Genomic DNA, 20,415 nt, shown 5'->3' with positions numbered 1-20,415 from the left:
TTATAGTTAATTGTTGTATTTTACTCTAAAACCACATGGGGGCATCTAATTATTTTTAAAAAATGGGGAAGTAAAGTGCTATCAAAGTGAAATTACACGGAGGTAAAATAGATTTTATTCAAAAATCATTGGATGTTCAAGAATTATTATTATTTTGATAACCTATCATATTTAACCTTTTATATTTTTAATAAAATTTGTAGTAAACATATTAATACCTATAAAATTATTCCTATGATGTGAACATGTTAACGGTCTTTACCATAGCAGAAATTGACATTGAATAATTTCTCATAACCCAACCCACTTCTGTAGTAAAATTTTAAATATAAGGTAACATTATTCTAAAGAGCACTGAATAATTTCTCATCATCACAATTTTTTTAGTTGAAAATTGAATTTAAATTATTTATTATTAAGGAAGAATTGAGAGTCAAAAACCATAATTATTACGTTAATTATACAAATCACACTTGAATGAGTGATTATTTGGTAATCTTAAAATAGTATTACACATCATTTATCATTTAATATTTATCAAGCTATTTTAAAAATCTAACAAAAAATATTAAATTTTATTATTTTAATAAATAAATATCAAATTAAAACACCACATACATTACCGGAGGAAAAAAATTTCTCCACCCAAAAATAGACCACAAACAAGGATACAACGATTAAAAAAATGTAATGATTGGGGCCTACTCATTAAGAGATGAAGTGAATGCACATTATTTATTGGCTAAATTATATTTTTCACTTTATATTTGGCTGTTTTTTCAATTTAATTCTTAAAGTTTTTTTTTTCTTCGTTATTTTGATCTTATATAAAAGTTTTTTTTTTCTTCTCTAATTTACTTTAAAACTAGCTTATGTATAAAATTAGATAAAAAATGATATTTTTTTTATCAACAAAATAAAAAAAAAAAGAATTTTATTGATGAAAAGAAATGTACGAGCACAAATAAATCATACATAAAGAGGTCATGTGCAAAAAGTATCAAAACGATACATATGCTAACACTAGACTGAGTTTGGTGAGAAACCAAACCAAAAGACAGAAAAATAGGAAAGAGAGAAACAATGGCCTTGTTTGGGAAGTTCATTATTTTAGTTGGCTATTTGGTTTTTTTGGTTATTTTAGCCTAACTAAAATAGTTGTGTTGGAAAAGTTGATTAGTTTTTTTTGTAGTTGATTTGATGATTGTGAGAGAAAAAGTAAAATAATTATAGGTTAGATGCGATATTTTATCTATTAACTATTTTAGTCTATTTCATCTTTTAATAAATTATTTTAATGCAATCATCTTCCCAAACAAAATCAAAAAGGAAAATAGCAGGCACCCAAGAACAAGCATAGTACCAACCCCAAAAAAAGAACAAGCATAGCATACCACCCAAGAAGAGCACCACATGACATATAGTCACGTGATAATTTTTTCATGTCAATATTTGAGTAATTTTTTCTTAATTTAAAATAATAAGTTTTATGACTATTTCATAATTTTTAAATGGTTGCCCTTTAATTATTGGACATGGAATAATTTCTTCTTAATTCAAAATATAATAAGTTTTTATGACTATTTCATACTTTTTAAATGGTGGCTCTTTAAGTATTAGATGGAGTGTAAAATTGGCCCGTGGGTGGCCCGGGAGTAGGCCTGGCCCGTTTAGGTTCGAGCCCAAGCCCAAGCCCAAGCCCAAACCCAAATCCAACCCGAGGTCTTGGGTATAGGCCTGGGCCATCATTTTGAAGCCCAGTTCGGCCTGTGGGCTCGCCCAAGGCCCACTCAAATGCCCGGCCCGTCCGGCCCGCCTGAGGCCCAGTGTTATTTTTAATGGAAAATAATATAATTTTTTGAAAAAATTTAAAAAAATTGTTTAGGCCCGCCCAAGCTCGCCTATAGCCCGAGCCCAGACCCAAACCCAGCGGCCCGACCCACTGGCCCGCCCAAAGGCTGAATACCCCTGGGCTTGGGCCTGGGCCTGGGCCTAGTTTTTTGGCCCGTGAGTCAACCCAACTTGGCCCAATTTTTGGCAGGAGCCCGCAAGGCCAGACATGAGCCGAGCCGAACCAAAATTACACCCTTATAGACATGGACTCTAGAATAAAAAGGCTGATTAGTCAAGGTTCACCAACCTTACATAAATCATGATTGTGAAAATTTCCATATTAATAAACATTTATTCTAATTTTTTTTTAAAAAATGAATGTTTATGCAAAAATCTCTCTTCACTTCTACTTAATTTAAATTATTTTCTGATATTCTAATAAATTCTATAGGTGACATACTTATTAAAATATCCCTAATAATAATAATATTCACATTTACAGTATAAATGTTCTGTAATGTAAATATTTACACTGTAAAATATGAATGTCCACATCACTAAGTTGCTAAGCATTCAAAAAATATTTGTAAGGGTAAAATTATCCATAAAAATACTTTAAATATGAGAATTAGGATTTATGGATTATATGTCCAAATAATAAGACTTATTGAAATATAAGAATATGTTGTGGACTAATTAAGATACAAGAACTTGAAAAAAGATTTCCTAATAAATTCCCTATAAAAAAATGATTAGAGAAAGTTCTAAAACTTATAATGATGTGGTAAACATACACAATTGATTCTAAATTTTGATTGGGTGTTACTATTTTATGAAATGAAATTGAGAGAATTAATCTGTTTGGTAGAGTTTTTGAAGTTTAATTCTACCTATTAATTTAAGTGTGTTGTTTGGCTATAGCTTTAGAAAATTAATTCCATACCCACTTTTCAAAACACCACTTTTCAATATTATATGTCACATCACTCAATTCAAACTCTTTTCAAAACTCATAACCAAACAAATTTTTCACACTCAAATCATAATTTCAAAACTTACAAACTCAAAATACAACTCTATTTTCAAATCATAATTCTAAAGCTTTACCAAACGCAACCAAAATTTATTTTGTATATTTAGACCATCTTCAACGGTGAATCAAATTCATCATCAGATTTAAATTTGATGAAAAAATGTCACTTTTCTCACCTTCAATAGTTTCACCAAATTGATATCAAATTGAGAATGGAGCAAAAGTTTCACTAGATTGAGGAGCTGGGTCAAGTTTCACCAAAATACTATCCGTGTATGTTGGAGGTGAGTCCCACCGAACAACCGGCTGAACGTCTGATCGGTTGTCCCACCGGTCGACCGATTCACTAAAAAAATGCACAGCTGCTTCATTTGGCCTGGGAACTGCTAGTACATTGTTTGGGCTTCAAAAGTTGGTTGTTTTGTGGCACTCTAAATGTAATTCAAGGTTCAAATACCTTTAAATTTGTATAAAAAATTTGGTCTTGAAAAAGTTGTATTGTATATAGATTTAAATTGTAGATTTAAATTCTATCAAAATTAGCCGTTAGCAGGTGCACTCCAATAAGTTACCGTTGGTATGGCAGAATCTTTCACAAAGGTACCGTTGTTATGCTCTATAAAATAGAGCAATCTTTTAATTTCACTATATTCTTTGTATTTCTTATTTTCTTTGTGAGATTTTCATTCTTTCTCAGATTTTCTTTGTGAGCTTCAATTTCACAATATGATTACAATTTCTATTTTCTTGATGCGATTCAGTGTATATCATTACAATATATTTCACTGTCTGAGCTAGATGTTGTATCCCACTGAATTTTCTTCAAAGTATGGAAGATTTTGAAATGTTTGAGGAATCACAAATTTCAGAGCACAACACTAATATTAATTTTATTTTGGAAATCTCTCGTGTTTCTCATGATAAAGTGTTCATAATTATAGAAGATGAAACTTTATGTAGATCTTGGTTGGCAGTCTCTTAAGACCCCATTACTAGTAATAGTCAAACCATGGCAATATTTTGGGAACGAGTACTTGTTTATTTTAATTCCCAATTGAGAAGTGAATCAAATCAAAATCGTATTTCTTTATCTCACCATTGGTCTGTCATGCAAAAAGCAATTAATAAATTTTGTAATTTTCTTGAGCAAATTCAATTGAGGCAACAAAGTAGAACAACTGAGGCATACATGGTAATTCTTTTTTTTTATTATTATTAAATATCACTTTTCTTAATGCTCAGTATACTTGTTATGGAAATGTTTTTAATTATCAATTTTTAGGTCGTTGAAGCGAAGTGGATGTATCATGCAATACAGAAAAAACACTTCACATTTGATACAAGTTGGGATATTTTGCGTTGAAATTATAAGTGCAATGAATTTAGAACACAACCAAAAAAAGCCACGCAACATGCATATCCATGTTCGAATCCACCAACTGACTGTGAGGCTTTTCAACCCAACAACAATAGTGCGCGAGACCAACAACCGAGTAATACATCAACACGACCAATTGGTACGAAGGTTGCGAAAGAAAAGTTAAAGAATCAAAGAACGCATGATCCAAGATTTGATGAAATGGCTGCTAACCAATCCAAAATTGTTGAAATATTATCAACTATCTCCACTAGAACTGTTGAGCGAGATGAACAAAAGGTGATAGACCATGAACAGAAGGCTACAGAGCGTCGAAGAAGGGCCGAGGATAGGGAGTAACAACTGAAAATCTTATTTATGAAGAATGAAAGAGAACAACAAAATGAATATCATAAAATAATGTCAATGGACATGACAAATTTAAATCATATGCAAAGAGCGTACTATGAAGAGCTTCAACGACAAATCTTATTTCGAACAACAAATTAATTTCCTTGACTGTTTCATTAAGACCTTTAATTCTATTCAATTTGTTGCAGTTTATTTCTGTATTGCATTTCAATCTATTTTGTATAAGGAAATGCATTAGAATTATATGTATGTTGATGGTGGTTTGTATTGATTTTATTATTTAAAAATAATAACAGTTGTTATTGATGGTGGGTTGTATTGGAATTAAGTGTCTTACAAAAATTTATCAGTTCAAATATCTATCATTGACATGGTCATTTGTCATCTGTTCTGTTTAAAGTCTGTCATTGACATAGTCATTTGTCATTTGTTCTGTTTAAAGTCTATCATTTACAGTCATTCACATAGTGAAAACAAACAAATTTTACATAAACAAACAAATTTTACATTCATAAGGCAGCATGTCCCAACAATATATAAAAAGTTGAAAAAAAAAAACAAATCCATAGATATACAAAATGTAATAGTACATTGTGAAAATAAACAAAACCCACATAATTTTTCTTTTTATCCAATCTCTCATTCAAACACATCAAAAGTTATTGTCCAGTGGTGGTGGAGGAAAGTAGTGCTGGTACATAGTATTTACGCGATGCTCAATTTGTTCAATGCGATTACTTGCCACTTCATGACGTTTTTCAGTGTCCAAACAGAACTCACCAAATTGTTGAATTAATGAGTTCTGAGCAATGACAAATATATACTCAGTATCCAATATTAAGTATATGTAGAGTGTCAATAAATGAGGTTGGTGGTGGAGGAAATTAATGAGGTGGGTAAGTAGTGTGTGTTTCATGAGGCTTTCACCAATTGTACATTCTCATAGATATAATTATGACATTGATGGTGGAGGAAATTAATGAGGTAGGTAAGTAGTGTGTGTTTCACGAGGCTTTCACCAATTGTACATTCTCATAGATATAATTATAAGGGTGGTGTGTGTTTCATGAGGCTATCAATTACTTGGATGGTTCAATTATATTCAACTAAAAATTTATGAGGTATTGAATTTTCATGAGGGAGTTTTACTTGTCAATATATAAATTTTCAATAAATGAGGTACAAAGGTGATTTGTAATATATGTGGATATATATAACATATATCTGATGTTATTTGTAATAATGAATTATCAGTTATTATTTGTAATTGATTTGTAATATATATTTGAATACTACATTAATTTTTTTTTAATTCATTTGTTCAGTGTGCTGCATTAATTTGTAATTCATTCACACGTGCTGCATTCATTTCTAATTTTATATATGTGGACCAAAAATATATAATGAAGAGCACTAACAACAAATATATATTAGAAGAGCACCAAAAATACTAGCAAAAACATATGTGTACAGTGTGAAGAACACTGACAACAAACAAACACAGCTTTCCTTGCGAAATCATTTCCCATTCCAAAAAATAAACAAAAGTTTAACTTCACATCCACGTAGGAATTTAGTTTTCACCGTAAAGATGCCACATGTTCTATTAAATCATTGCGGAGGGCATGATATACATTTTTATCTCTAATACCTATATGACGAGACAGAAATGATTGGAAATCATTGTTACTACTACACGAAAGTACTACTGGTGAGTTGGTTGATGAGATCTCATAATCAAAATCAAGATGCTCCTCTCTCTCATCTTCGATAATTATATTATGTAATATAACGTAAGTCTTCATTATGTTCCCAAGCATTTTCGGATCCTAATAACGTACGGCACCACCTACAATTACAAATCAGGCTTGACTCTGAATGCCCGCTCAACATCCTTCCTTGCTGACTCTTGCATCATTGCAAAATGTTGTTTCTTTGCTTCTTAGGGAGAAGAGATTGTTTTAACTAGTGTTGCCCATTGAGGGTATATACCATCAGCAAGGTAATAACTCATATTATAACTGTGTCCACTAATAGTGTAATGGACAGGGGGAGCTTTACCTTGGGCAAGATCAGAAAATAAGGGTGATCGATCCAACACATTCAAGTCATTGTATGATCCAGGCATTCCAAAAAATCCATGCCAAATCCACAAGTCATAAGAAACTACTACTTCAAAAATAATGGTTGGCTTTTTCTGATGACCTACGTATTGACCAATTTTTTCACTCCCAATGCATATAATCTTAACTTCCCAACATACCTGGAAACCCACGAACCTCAGCAATAGCAAGTAATCTAGCAATATCAGTTGTTGTTGGAGATTTCAGGTATTCTGATCCAAAGATTTCAATTCACTACAAGAAAATACAGTTTTGGTGACCACTTTTGCCAACTAAAAATATTTTGGTTGCCAAAAGTTGTGGAATTGGCGACCAAAAATTATGTTGGTTGGTAAAAGTACAATATTTAGCTACTAAATTTTTTTAGTCGGGGCATATTGATTTTTGGCTACTAAAAAAAAATTTAGTCGCTAAAAATTTCACAATTGGCGACCAAAAAAATTTAGTCGCCAAATTTGCCACAATGGGCGACAAAAAAATATTTTAGTCGCTGTATACATGGGTTTGGCAACTAAAATAATTTAGTCGCTAAAAGAAAAATAAATATTTATTTTTTATCTTTGGCGACCAAAATTTTGGTCGGCAAAAATGTAATTTCAGCGACTAAAAAATATTTTAGTCGCTGTATAAATAGTTTTGGCAACTAAAATAATTTAGTCACTGAATGAAAAATAAAAATTTATTTTTTTATCTTTGGCGACCAAAATTTTGGTCGGCAAAAATTTAATTTCAATGACTAAAAAATATTTTGGTTGCTGTATATATAGTTTTGGCAACTAAAATAATTTAGTCGCTGAAAGAAAAATAAAAATTACTTTTTATCTTTGGCGACCCAAAGTTTGGTCGGCAAAAATTTAATTTCAGCGACTGAAAAATATTTTAGTCGCTGTATAGATAGTTTTGGCGACTAAAATAATTTAGTCGCTGAATGAAAAATAAAATTTTATTTTTTATCTTTGGCGACCAAAAGTTTGGTCGACACAAATTTAATTTCAGCGACTAAAAAATATTTTAGTCGCGGTATAGATAGTTTGGGCGACTAAAATAATTTGGTCGCTGAAAGAAAAATAAAAATTCACTTTTTATCTTTGGCGACTAAAAGTTTGGTCAGCTAAAATTTAATTTCAGCAACTAAAAAATATTTTGGTCGTTGGATATATAGTTTTCGCAACTAAAATAATTTAGTCGCTGAATGAAAAATCAAAATTCACTTTTTATCTTTGGCCACCAAACTTTTGGTCGGCAAAAATTCAATTTCAACGACTAAAAAATATTTTTGTCGTTGTATAGATAGTTTTGGTAACTAAAATAATTTAGTCGCTGAATAAAAAATAAAATATTTTTTTTTTCTTTGGCCACCAAACTTTTGGTTGGCAAAAATTCAATTTCAGCAACTAAAAAATATTTTTGTCGCTGTATAGATAGTTTTGGCAACTAAAATAATTTAGTCGCTGAATGAAAAATCAAAATTTATTTTTTATCTTTGGCGACCAAAAGTTTGGTCGGCAAAAATTTAATTTCAGCGACTAAAAAATATTTTGGTCGCTGTATATATAGTTTTGGCAACTAAAATAATTTAGTCGCTGAATGAAAAATAAAAATTTATTTTTTATCTTTGGCGACCAAAATTTTGGTCGGCAAAAATTTAATTTCAGCGACTAAAAATATTTTAGTCGCTGTATAGATAGTTTTGGCAACTAAAATTATTTAGTCGCTGAAAGAAAAACAAGAATTCACTTTTTATCTTTGGCGACCAAACTTTTGGTCGGCAAAAATTCAATTTCAGCGACTAAAAAATATTTTTGTCGTTGTATAGATAGTTTTGGCAACTAAAATAATTTAGTCACTGAATGAAAAATCAAAATTTATATTTTATCTTTGGCGACCAACAGTTTGGTCGGCAAAAATTTAATTTCAGCGACTAAAATATTATAGATAGTTTTCGCAACTAAAATTATTTAGTTGCTGAATGAAAAATAAAAATTTACTTTCACTCATCACTCTTTCTCTCTCTTTCTGTCTGTCTGTCTCTTTCTCTTTATGTCTTTGTCTTTCTCTCTCTTCTCTTTCTCTCTCTCTCATTCATCACTCTTCTCTATCTGTCTCTCTCTCTCTTTCTCTCTGTGTCTTTGTTTTTGTCTCTGTCTCTCTTCTCTTTCTCTCTCTCTCACTCATCACTCTTCTCTGTCTGTCTCTCTCTCTCTCTTTCTCTCTGTGTCTTTGTTTTTGTCTCTGTCTCTCTTCTCTTTCTCTCTCACTCATCACTCCTCTCTCTCTCTCTCTCTCTGTGTCTCTCGCTCATCTCTCTTCTCTCTATCTCTGTCATCTCTCTTTTCTCTTTGTCTCTTTTCTCTCTCTCTTCTCTTTATCTCTCTCTTCTATTGTGTTCACCTGCTCACTCTCTCCCTCCCCTCTTCTTTATTTACCGAGCTCTTCACTACAAGAAAATGCACTTTTAGTGACCACTTTGTCTCTCTCTCCCTCATCACTCTGTCTCTGTCTTTGTCTCTCTCTCTATATCTCTATTTCTCTTCTCTATCAGTCTCTCACTCATCTCTCTCACACCACCCATCTCCTCTACCACATTCACTACTACTGCAAAATGTCATTCTACTATTATTACCATTGTTGCCACTCCACCTCTACGACTACCGTTACTACCACCATCGTTACCACTCCACTATCATTATCACTACTACTACCACCACTTCTACTACTATTATCTCTCCTCTACCACCGTCACTCCATCTTCTCTACCACTACCACAACTTCACCATTAATCTCCTTCGCCATCACCACCACTACCACCACCACCACCATCAACTCAATTTATTTTTTTCGTGGGAACACATACCACCGATTTGAGTTGATATTTAATTTTATTATTATTATCATTATTATTTATTATTATAATTTTATTCTTTATTTATTATCATTTTGAAGGGATTTTTAAATTAATTTGGTGAGGAACTCTGGAGGGATTTCAAATAAACTAAAATGAGTTAGGGCTTAAACACGTCTCTCTCTCTCTCTCTCTCTCTCTCTCTCTCTCTCTCTCACTCTGTGACTCTCTCTCTCTCTTTCGCAACTGCCCTCTTCCGATTCTCTCACGCCTCTATCTCTCTCATTCCATTACTGCCCTCCTCCTGATATTTGTCGCTTTGTTTCCATCGTCGTCGTGTAAAGAGCACCACTGCCATCGAGCACCACCGTCGATCCATTATTGGAGTATTACCGCAGTATGTCCTCTCTATTTTGCCTTCTCTCTGTCCCTCTCTCTGTCTCTCTTCCTCTAATATATGTCTCTTTCACTCTGTGACTCTCTCTGTCTTTGTTTTCTCTTTGATTAAAGTAATTTTGTTCTACAATGTCTTTTTAAATTTGTAAATTTAAATTTTGGAGGGATTTATAAAATGAATTGGTGACCAAAATGTTTTGTCACGAATTGTGTAAAATTACCACAAATATATATTTTGTTTCCAAACCAATCCCTAATCAAACCAACGCCTCTCTCCCTTCAGCGTCTCTCTCTCTCTCTCCGCTGCTCCTCTCCCCTTCCTTTCTCACCACCTCTCCAATAGCCACAGAATAACTCTCATCCGCCACACCTCCTCTTATTTGCTGGCAACTAGAGCATCGATTCACCTAAGATCCATCACCCACGTAAAATCGATCGGTGACTCCTCCCTCATAAAGAGTGGTAAGGCCGCTGGTTTCTTTCCCCCTATTATCATCATCATCTGAGGTCGTCTTATCGCCGACTGTGCAAGTAAAAACCCAAATTAAGTGTAAATTTTGAGTCCTAGTTTTTGGTTTTTTTTTTTTATTCATATAGTTAATTGGATGTGAATTAGAATTTAGATTATAATTTACATTTGGATTAGAATTTAAGGAAAATTGTGTTATCTAGTTCTCTTACTATGTATAGATTGTTCGAGATGATTCAAACTTTGTGTTCCTTACACTTATTTATATCGTTCTCCACATTGGTGACCATATATAAATATATATATTATTTTCTGATTTCATACTTACCTATATTTGATTTTTAATATATTAATTTGTTAACATGAGTATTTTACAACTGTTGCTCATGGGTTGGAAATCTTCATTTCCAACTTATAATGGAGCACATTTGAATCTGGAGATGCTGCTTTAACCCACCAAGCCACTCTACTTTTAAATAGATCACAAAGCACATTCATATCAGGTTGCGTACCCAAAAACACAATCTCATTCCTACCCTTCTAAATGGACCATAGAATAACCAGAGGTATGGCCTTCCAAATTTGTTCTAATCTTTTAAAGCTAAAACCAGCCCACCACTGCAACACTCACGTTTATTAAGTTACAAGGTTTAGTAATGCATTATGATTAATGCTATGAATTGGATCTCCTTATTTCTAAGGTGATGATCAAAAAATAGATGTCAACTATATTGAAAATCATGTCACGGTTTTTCAATAATACATTTCCTTACAAATTGCCCTTTCAAATGAATTGCTACTATACACATCTCCAATTTGAATACAGTATTTTTCTACTCTTAATATGCCATTAAGTATTTATAGTTTGACTAACTAAAATAGTTTCAACGTGTTTGAGGCTTTGTCAGAAGCTGTAACTGCTTAAACATTCTTGAGATTTGGTCATCGAAAATTATTCATTGTGTTTGGTTTTAGTTTTCTAAATTCAGTTTTTTGAAAACTGAATATTTTGTTTTCGTGTTTTTTTTTACTGAATATTTTACAAATTTAAGAATTTTTTTTTTACTTTTTTAGATGTATCTTATTTAAATGTATCTAAAAAGTAAAATATTGTAAAAAAATATTTTTTAAAATTAATAAATACACAAAATACGAAAAATATACTGAATTTTAGTTTTTTTTTTTTTTTGTATTTTTGGTATATAGGGATTTTTTTAAAGTTTTTTTTACAAAAAGTTCAAGCTACAAGAAGTTTTAGTCGTACTATATGGGTTATTTGCCGACAAATAACCAATTTAGTCGCTAAATTGCTCTAAAACTTTGCGGGGGAAATTACTTTTAATATTCGCGCCCTCTTCCATTCTCGTTTTAAACAAACACAAAAGTCCACTCTCTCACACATCACCACCAAACCTCACCCCACCTCATCTCAGCACAGTCCCTCACCATCGTCGCTCACCGTACGTCGCACATCGCCACCGCCGCAGCCGCAAATCACCACCGCCACCGCCGCAGATCACAGGTTCTCTCTCCCTCTCTGTCTCGCTCGCTCTCTCTCTCTGTCTCTCTCTGTCTCTCTGACTCTCCCTTCTTCTATTTTCCCAACTATCAACACTTGCTATAGGGTTTTATATGATTTATACTAAATAATTTCGTGTTGATTTCTTAAACTGGTTTGATTTCTAGAGCTTTATGGGTTTGATCTCGTAAATGGGTTTGATTTCACTGGTAAAATTTACTTTGGCCCTCTTTTTCCTTTCTCTCTCATTAGTTTCAAAGCCCTAATCAATTGATTGCGTATGCATTTGCATGTATGGCTGCTCATTGATTGTGTATGTATTCTCATGTGTTCTGATTGTTTGAATTGAAATTTGATTCTATGATTGCAATAGTAAATAATTTATTGGCTTCCCTTTGATAATTATTTCTTAGATTTTGGGCAATACTCCTCATTTTGCTAGTTTTCAGGAGGCTTCTCAGTCTCACTCAATGGTTTTGCTACATTTGTTTTCTTAGATCTTGTGTAGCCTTGGATTTGGTATTAGAGTAATAGTGTAATTCGCTGAGATATAAATCTGGTTTTGCTCAAGCTAATATCTTTGTTTATTGACCTACTTAAGATCTATATATTAAACATATCAGGAAGTCTAACTTGTTAAGTCCTCTTATTCACACTCTCCTTTTACAGAACCCTAGAAAATAATTTTACATGTCCAGGGAGGTTTTACTTTTTAATTTAAAATTTCAAAATGGCAACAAAATTTTAATTTATGACTTTTGAAAATTATTCACTATCAATTGTTTCTCATGATTTGTGTGAATTAATTTTATATGCACAAAAAGAAGAATATTGAAGTGAGATTATTGGTTAGTCTTAGGGAGTGGCAATGCCACTATAGTTGTTGCTGCCTAATGGCCATGTCTGCAACTATAACATTATTTTCTACTAATATGGAAGAGATAAGCACTGCATGACATAGTCCATTTGTTTTGTTATGGCATAGAAGATGGGTAAATCATTCTAGCAGTTACTTGGGCTGGTGCAATTCTTTGTGTGGTTGTTGGTTTAGGGTCAACTGCCCATTGGTACCCCTTGTTCTTTGAACATTATGACATTAAAGATATCTTCTTCTAATCCTTGGAATACAGTCATCTCTGTAGCTTAGTTCATTTTGTATATTGCAAGGAGCAACGGAAAGAATAAGTGAACTTTTTATTTAAAAAAAAGATATGGAATTTCGGGAACTTCTATCAATCATGAAATGTGTTTTCCTCCTTGTTAGTAGTATGGTTGTTTCCTAAGGTAAGCTTGCCTGATATGTATCCTTTACTCATAATGACATAAATTTTTTATAAATATTCATTATCAGTTGGTTCAAATCTGCACTTGGTGCTTATTTTTTATCTTCAATAATCTGTTAATATTTTTCTTTCCCCCAGATCTGAGCAAGACAAGGAGACAGAGCAAGAACCTATTTCTGAAGTCATGGGCTCTGGTCCTCCTGAAGAATCTGTTGCGAATGGTTTGTGATCAACTCTGTAAAACTATTAGGGCACATGATGTTTAAAGTTTACTGTTTTTTGTGACGCCCCCAAATTTTTGGAACATCATAAAATTTAAATAACAAAATAGCTTGCTAAATAAAATTTTTAACATCTACTTAGGGAAATTTAAATTCTCAAATAGTCAAAGTTTAACAACACAAAAAAATTACAAGTTCACATACAACATCACAACATTTTTAATTACTAATACAAGAGATAATAAAATTGCACCAACCCAAGATGACTGCTAGAATGATTTACCTTTTAAATTGATCAACATTAATGATTAGTATAATATGTAAGTGTGATATTAGTATAAGAAAATGTTGGAGTGAGAAAAGAGTTCAACTTCTAGCAATCCAATCTTCATTACAGCAGCCTTTAAAACTTAATTGATTTCAAAGTGACAAAATCAATCATCTGAAAAATTGAATAAATAGAGAAAAGCCAGCTATCGAAATTGAACATCTCTTTCTTCTGTTGAAATAATAACGATATAATGTTATAAAATAATCTGGCAAGATGATAAATGATATTTGGATCAATGAAATATATGAATAGGAAGTTTACAGTCATAAATAAAGATATGGAAAATAAATTAATTAGACTATTGTCTTAAAGAAAATAAAACAACAAGGAAAGTAGACATAAAAACATGGAGAAGAATCTTCAAATTAAAAACTATATATTTATTCTAGGTGCACCAGACTCTCACCACTACGGAGTCTGATAAGAGTTAGATATTCGTAGTCTTACCCTAGCATGTAGAGATGTTTTTGTGGTTTGAACACGTAATGCCCAGGCATTCTAGATCTGCTCCAAGATTTCTTCAAGGCAAGCAATTTAATTTAAAGTATTTTATGAATATTCTATCAAGAGGTACCTAGGGTTTCCATGGACCATTTACTAAACAAAGATAGGTAACCAATTATCAAGATACATAAACATGGACCATTTATGCTATTGTTTTTCGTAGGTTCGAGCTAAACACAAGGAAGTTTGTCTTCATAAACATAGTCCCTTAGGAGAAACAATCCTTGTATGTTACAATTGTGGTTGTCGAAATGTTTTCCTTCTTGGATTCATCTCTGCCAAGACAGAGAGTGTTGTCGTTCTTTTGGGCAGAAAGCCTTGTCTCAGTGTCAATGCATTGAAGGATATGAATTGGGACCTAAGTCAGTGGTGTCCCCTTATATATACTTTTTTCCCAAAGTTGCTAACCTTTTACACTTTGTTAAAGCTAAAAGTACACTTTATGTTGTAGGCAGATAATGAGTTGCGTCTTGTACCTAGTGATGAGTTGCGGCTACGCTATTTAGGTGATGCAGCTCATGCGGCAGTCAGTAGGGCATGTGGTAAGCACTTTTTTTAATATAATTTGTTATTTCTTTTGCTTGTCATCTTTAGTTTTTGATTTTGTTTTAATTTCTCTTGGTTAATTTTTCCATTGAGAAGTTGTCATATAAAATGTTGTCCTCACCCCACCTCGCCTCACAATTTGCTGTCCAAACACCGCCTACTGGTGTTTCAGCCTCAGCTGCAAAGAACAAGGGGATGGATAATTACAAACAGGGGAAGTATGCTGATGCCATAAAGTGGCTTTCTTGGGCTGTGATTCTTCTTGAGAAGACTTGTGATGGTGCTGCTTCCATGGAGGTCTTATCTAGCAGGGCTTCATGTTACAAAGAAGTTGGGGAGTATAAAAAGGTTGTGGTAGATTGTACAAATGTATATAATAATTCTTTTGGGGTGAAGAATTTTTTAAATTCTACTTGCAAGGTTGAAAATTTATATTTAATCAACTCATCAGTCTATCAATTATTTGTTGGTGCAAAATCCCTCTTCAATCTATCAATTATTTGTTGATTCATAGTTGGGTCCATAAAAAGAGGGTTCGAATCAAACTCCATGCTTTATAAATGCCAATGCGAATAACATAAAATAAAAAAGAACATCAGAAGTCTCTGGTGGTGGGTCCTGAGCCAGTGATTGACTAAGTAAGGACCGCGGTCAGTGCCAGTGCTGGAGATGAGGGTATTTTTGGGGCTTGACAGTTGTGCATAGTGGTGAAGAATGTGAATGGCGATGGATTTGTAAGGAGCTTAGGATGGGGAGGAATATTTGTAATTGAAGAGTGACGGAAAGAAAAGTTATTTCTGTTATAATGCAATTTACGGGCCTATAAGTGACTTATTTATTGCAGCGAAAGAAAGAAAAATTTTAGTTGAGGAGGATAGTTCCTACACAGATGAGGGTTCGGAGTTTAATTCTTTTGTCAGTCATGTTGATGGTCCTAGATGGAAATTTTGTGAGGAACCTGGTGTATCATCAAGAGGAAATATGTTGAAATCGATACCAGCATCTAGTTTGCTGCGGAAGTTATGGTGGAGTACTCTTGGATTGCAATTTGACTGGTCCAAGGTGATTGCTAATTTCATATTGTTCTTTTTCAGTTTTTATCTCAAATTGAGTACTATGGCCTTTATTTCTTTCAATACTAGCAACCTATTTGGACCATGATTGGTATTGCTTCAAGCTATGAGGTCACCACTGTGAATTTCTATATCGTTTGATGTCTATTGAACTTTCATAAGATATTTGCACCAACTATCTGTTTTGACCTGTGTCCCGTGTAAGTTTTTTCATCAATTGGCGTGAATTACAATTCTAGTACATATGTCATATTGCACATCTTTGTTTAATTAGCATGAACATTGGTCATCAATTTATTTTGAACATTGTTTCATTGTAGTGCTGTGAGATACACTCTTCAGTAATATCTGAAGTAACTTTCTTACATGTTTGTACAACGGAATTGCAATGTATCTCTTCCACACAACAAGATCCCTGATGCTCTTTGCCAATTGGCTAAAAAGATGGCAGCACCTGCAATGCCAGGTGGGGAAGAATTTCGCCCAAAAGCTACAATAGTGAATTACTTTAGGTTGGGTACTCTTCAGTCATAGCTAACTTTTGAATGTTGTGTTTGGTTTTAAAGTAGATTATGAGAATTTGTGTATTTGTGTAGTTAATTTTTTTTCCTCAGAATTTAGTTATTGAGATGTTAGAAGGAAAGAGCTCATAAACTCAACAAGCCTAATTATTTAGTAAAAAATGTTTGTGCACTGCTCATGCCAGGTGATACACTTGGGGGCCACCTTGATGACATGGAGCTGGTTAGGAAGCCACATGTAAATTCTATTTTCCTGCTCAGTATCACTCATGTCATGAATAGCCATATTCCTAGCTGATGGAAATTACAATGAATCTTTTTTTCTTTTATGTAAACTCACTTTCATTTGTTGTGCATAAATAATGATTAGATGGTTATGTGGAGCATCATGATTGGTAATAAAGCAATAATTTATATAAAAAGAGACCCTAACCATAAGATTCTGGTCGGCACATGTGATGTAAGTTAAGTTTTGTTTTTAATGTTATGATATCTTGTTAAGTTAAGTTTGCGTGTATTAGCTATGTGTGTACATATCTTTGTGTGTTCAAGAGTATTTGTGTCTTTTGTGGGAGTAGTCAAGGCAAGCAGAGCAGCTACCAAGATGATGTTGAGCTTGGCAAGGAATTGGTATTGTTTTCATGAAACTTTAATGGCCCCATTTTTATCTGAATTTTATGGTCTATTTATTTCAAATGGATTTATCTATTTTCTTGCATACACTTTGTTACAAAATATTTTTTGCCTAATTTGACTTTGGTGTATAGTTTGCTTGATAGGATGACTATATACGATTCTGTGTTAATTGGCCCCTTCCCTTTAGGTCAATACTTTTCCCCTAACAATGTAATTCTTATTTGTCTACCATTGGTTGAACTTGAGTTGGGCTTTTAAGATCCTGAAACTGATTGTAAATAAGAAAATACCATCTGAATATGGAATTGACTGAGTCAACTGGTTTATTCATTGCAAAATATTAACTTCCAATTACTTATCATGGGTACGGTACATCAGTTATTGAAAATTGAAATTGATTGATGCTTTCTCTCGTTTGTTGCCCAAATGTTGGTGTCTAGTTACCTGTTTAAATAGAACCAAAGTTTATGTTTGGGGGTGACTCCGTTAATGTTTGGGGGTGACTCAGACATATGTGAAAATGCACCTGGTATGCAGATTTTCATAATGTCAAATATACTTTCTGTTTTTGTAAAAGGTCAAAAAGGTTTAAACTTATGTTTCTCTCTCTGAATTGTGCATGTGCAGCTTTCTTTTACTGTGAGGTGGATGGAAGCTCCCTTTGTTTGCAGTGCGATTTGATTGTTCATGTAGGAGGTAAAAGAACCCATGAAAGATATCTTGTATTGAGGCAGAGAATTGAGGTTTGTTTCTGTGGGATAGAACTGGATCATATTTATTCTTCTGAATGTTATGCTAAGACTCTTACAATTTTTTCTTCCCTCGGTTTTATCTTTAGTTTCCTGGGGATAAGCCTGGCCGTATGGAGGATCCAACTAAGAACAGGAGGGGAGAGAATCAGCAACTCAAATTGACGATGGGAGAGAACCAGCAGAATCACAGGGTTCCAGAGTCAGCTACGAATGCCAATGCTGATGGGCATGCCAACACGAAGACAAATATGATGGATTTGAATATGCAGCCACATCAGATACATGAACAGGCTTCAAATAATCAGGTTAGATTGTCTCCGTTGTTTATCTATCAGAAACAGATTTTGAATTTTTTTTTAATTTGAACTCTATTAACAAATCAGTGTCCCAGTGGAATGGTTACACTTTGCATTAGCATTTGAATGCACTTATTGTTCATATCAATTGGACCGCACTACTCCATTCAAATGTATAAATCATGGACAGGTTTAAAATGATATATCTGACAACTGAAGATATCAGAATAAGTTTTCTAAATGGATCAATTTGGTGTGTAAAACTAAACTAAGCCTGGTGTTCCAATCAAGTAGAGTCAGCTACATGAATCTTTTGTCACCGTCCTACTCTGTCAAAGGCTATATCTTCAATTAAATTAATTAAATTTTTATCCTTTTTTTACTACCACATCCCACGTCATAATAGGTCATTCCCTTCCCTTAACATTTCCATTTATGGTAATCATATTGCTCCTCTTTACCTTTGCATCTATAGGTATTTGTGTATATATAAATAGTGGTGGTTAGACTGAGAATCTCAAGTGTATTTGAAATGGATTAAAAATATCTTAAAAGGAAAATTAAAAAAAATAAAAATTTGAAGTAAATACAAGATATCAAGGACACGTGAAGCATATAATTTCTTGTTGCAAATGGGCTTAGCAAAAGGAGAGAGAAACAAAAGCAGCTAAAGATTTGAGACAGAGAGTAATAGAACATGTAATCTTTCACTCATGTTCAATTATATATTTCAATTATATGTTGCAATGGTTCATCTGCAAGAAATTATTGTTTCTTGCAGAACATCCTTGTTGTCTCAAAGTATTACTGAAGGATTACCTTGGCGAGACTTGCTGAGCTGCTTTGTCTCATTGTTTAGGTATGCCAATACTTAATTGTGGTGTAGTCATCATCAAATGTTTGTAATGTAATCATATAATTTTTTTGCCATATGGTTAATTTTTTTTATGAGAATACTTCATTTTGGATGTTTTTCTAGATTCTAACTTTTCTTATTTTATTTGTAGGTGACTTCCAAAAACGATCAAGCACAAGGCTAATGCTTCAAAACCATATATATTCCTTCCTGTTTTAGAATTTTTTTTGGATTCCATCATTGATTTTGCTCTTAATTTTGTTCAATTACTTACTGGTTTTCAATGGATGGATGTTTACAACTTGTCTCAATTAATGTTTTGAATGGAATGATTGTAAAGTTTGGGATTGAGCAGGAAAATATGATGAATTTAATGTTATATTTAGGTTGGGTATTGGATTGAATGTTTATAAACAAAAATTGATTGTTCAAAAAAAAAAAAAAAAAAGAGATTTGGCGACTAACTAAGTAGTCGTTGATTGTTTAATGTCTCTTGGCGACAAAATATTTGGTTGAGAAAAGTTTTGGCGACTAAATAATTGGTCGCCAAATTTTACACTTTTGGTACTAAAATCATTGGTCGGCAATTCCTTACCTTTTGGCGACTAAATTATTAGTTGGCAATTCCTCAACTTTTGGCGACGAAAATAGTTGGTTGCCGATTTTTTGCTTTTGGCGACAAACATCTTTGGTCGGGAAAATATCACTTTTCGCGACCAAAGTGTTTTAGCGACTAGATGAATTAGTCGCGGTAATAGTATATTTAGAGATCAAAAATTTAGTCGGCAAATCTAATTTTTTCCTGACTAACAAAAGTTTTGGTCACCAATCACTTTTGCCAACCCTCAATTGGCGACCAAAGTGGCGACCAAAAAAATTGGTTGCGAATGACTTTTGCAAACCAAAAATGGACTTTTGCCGACCAAATTTTTAGTCGCGGAATGTGACAATTGGCGACCAAATTAGTTGGTTGTGGAAATGGGCGACAATTGCCGACCAAACTATTTGGTCGTTGAATGTGCGAATTGGTGACTAATATGTTTGGTTGGAAAAATATGACTTTTCGCGACTAAAGTGTTTTAGCTACTAAATGGATTAGTCGCAGTAATAATATATTTAGCGACCAAAAATTTAGTCGGCAAATATTTTTTAGTCGCTAATTACTTTCTGCGACCCTCAATTGGCGACCAAAGTGGCGACCAAAAAAATTAGTCGCGGATAACTTTTGCCGACCAAATTTTTAGTCGGTAAAAGTGTGAATTCTTGTAGTGATTACTGAATTGCAAAAGTGTTGTAAACTTGCAATTACAGTGCTTTCCCTAATACGAATATAATCATCAACTGCATCTGCTACCACTCCATATGACAATATTCTCATTGCTGAAGTCATTTTTTGCAGGGGAGACAATCCAATTATATGAGCTGAATCTTGTTTTTGAACAAAAAATGAGT

At 33.2% G+C, this 20,415-nt stretch overlaps 1 protein-coding gene across 1 annotated transcript; it reads left to right on the top strand.

The window, feature by feature from the left end:
- Nucleotides 1–17,548: 17,548 nt before the first annotated feature.
- LOC114320747 (B-box zinc finger protein 19-like) lies at nucleotides 17,549–19,246 on the top strand. Its single transcript, XM_082897060.1, has 4 exons — nucleotides 17,549–17,588; nucleotides 17,687–17,802; nucleotides 17,898–18,116; nucleotides 18,889–19,246. Exons 1-4 carry the CDS (start codon nucleotides 17,549–17,551, stop codon nucleotides 18,916–18,918), a joined length of 405 nt encoding a protein of 134 aa, XP_082753186.1. The 3' UTR covers nucleotides 18,919–19,246.
- The last annotated feature ends 1,169 nt before the right edge of the window (nucleotides 19,247–20,415 follow it).

This window comes from Camellia sinensis, chromosome 12 (genome assembly GCF_055761805.1).
Source record: "Camellia sinensis isolate YWXY chromosome 12, ASM5576180v1, whole genome shotgun sequence".
Taxonomy (NCBI): domain Eukaryota; kingdom Viridiplantae; phylum Streptophyta; class Magnoliopsida; order Ericales; family Theaceae; genus Camellia; species Camellia sinensis.
The sequence above is the reverse complement of the archived record's forward strand: the minus strand, read 5'-3'. Positions and strand labels throughout refer to the sequence as shown.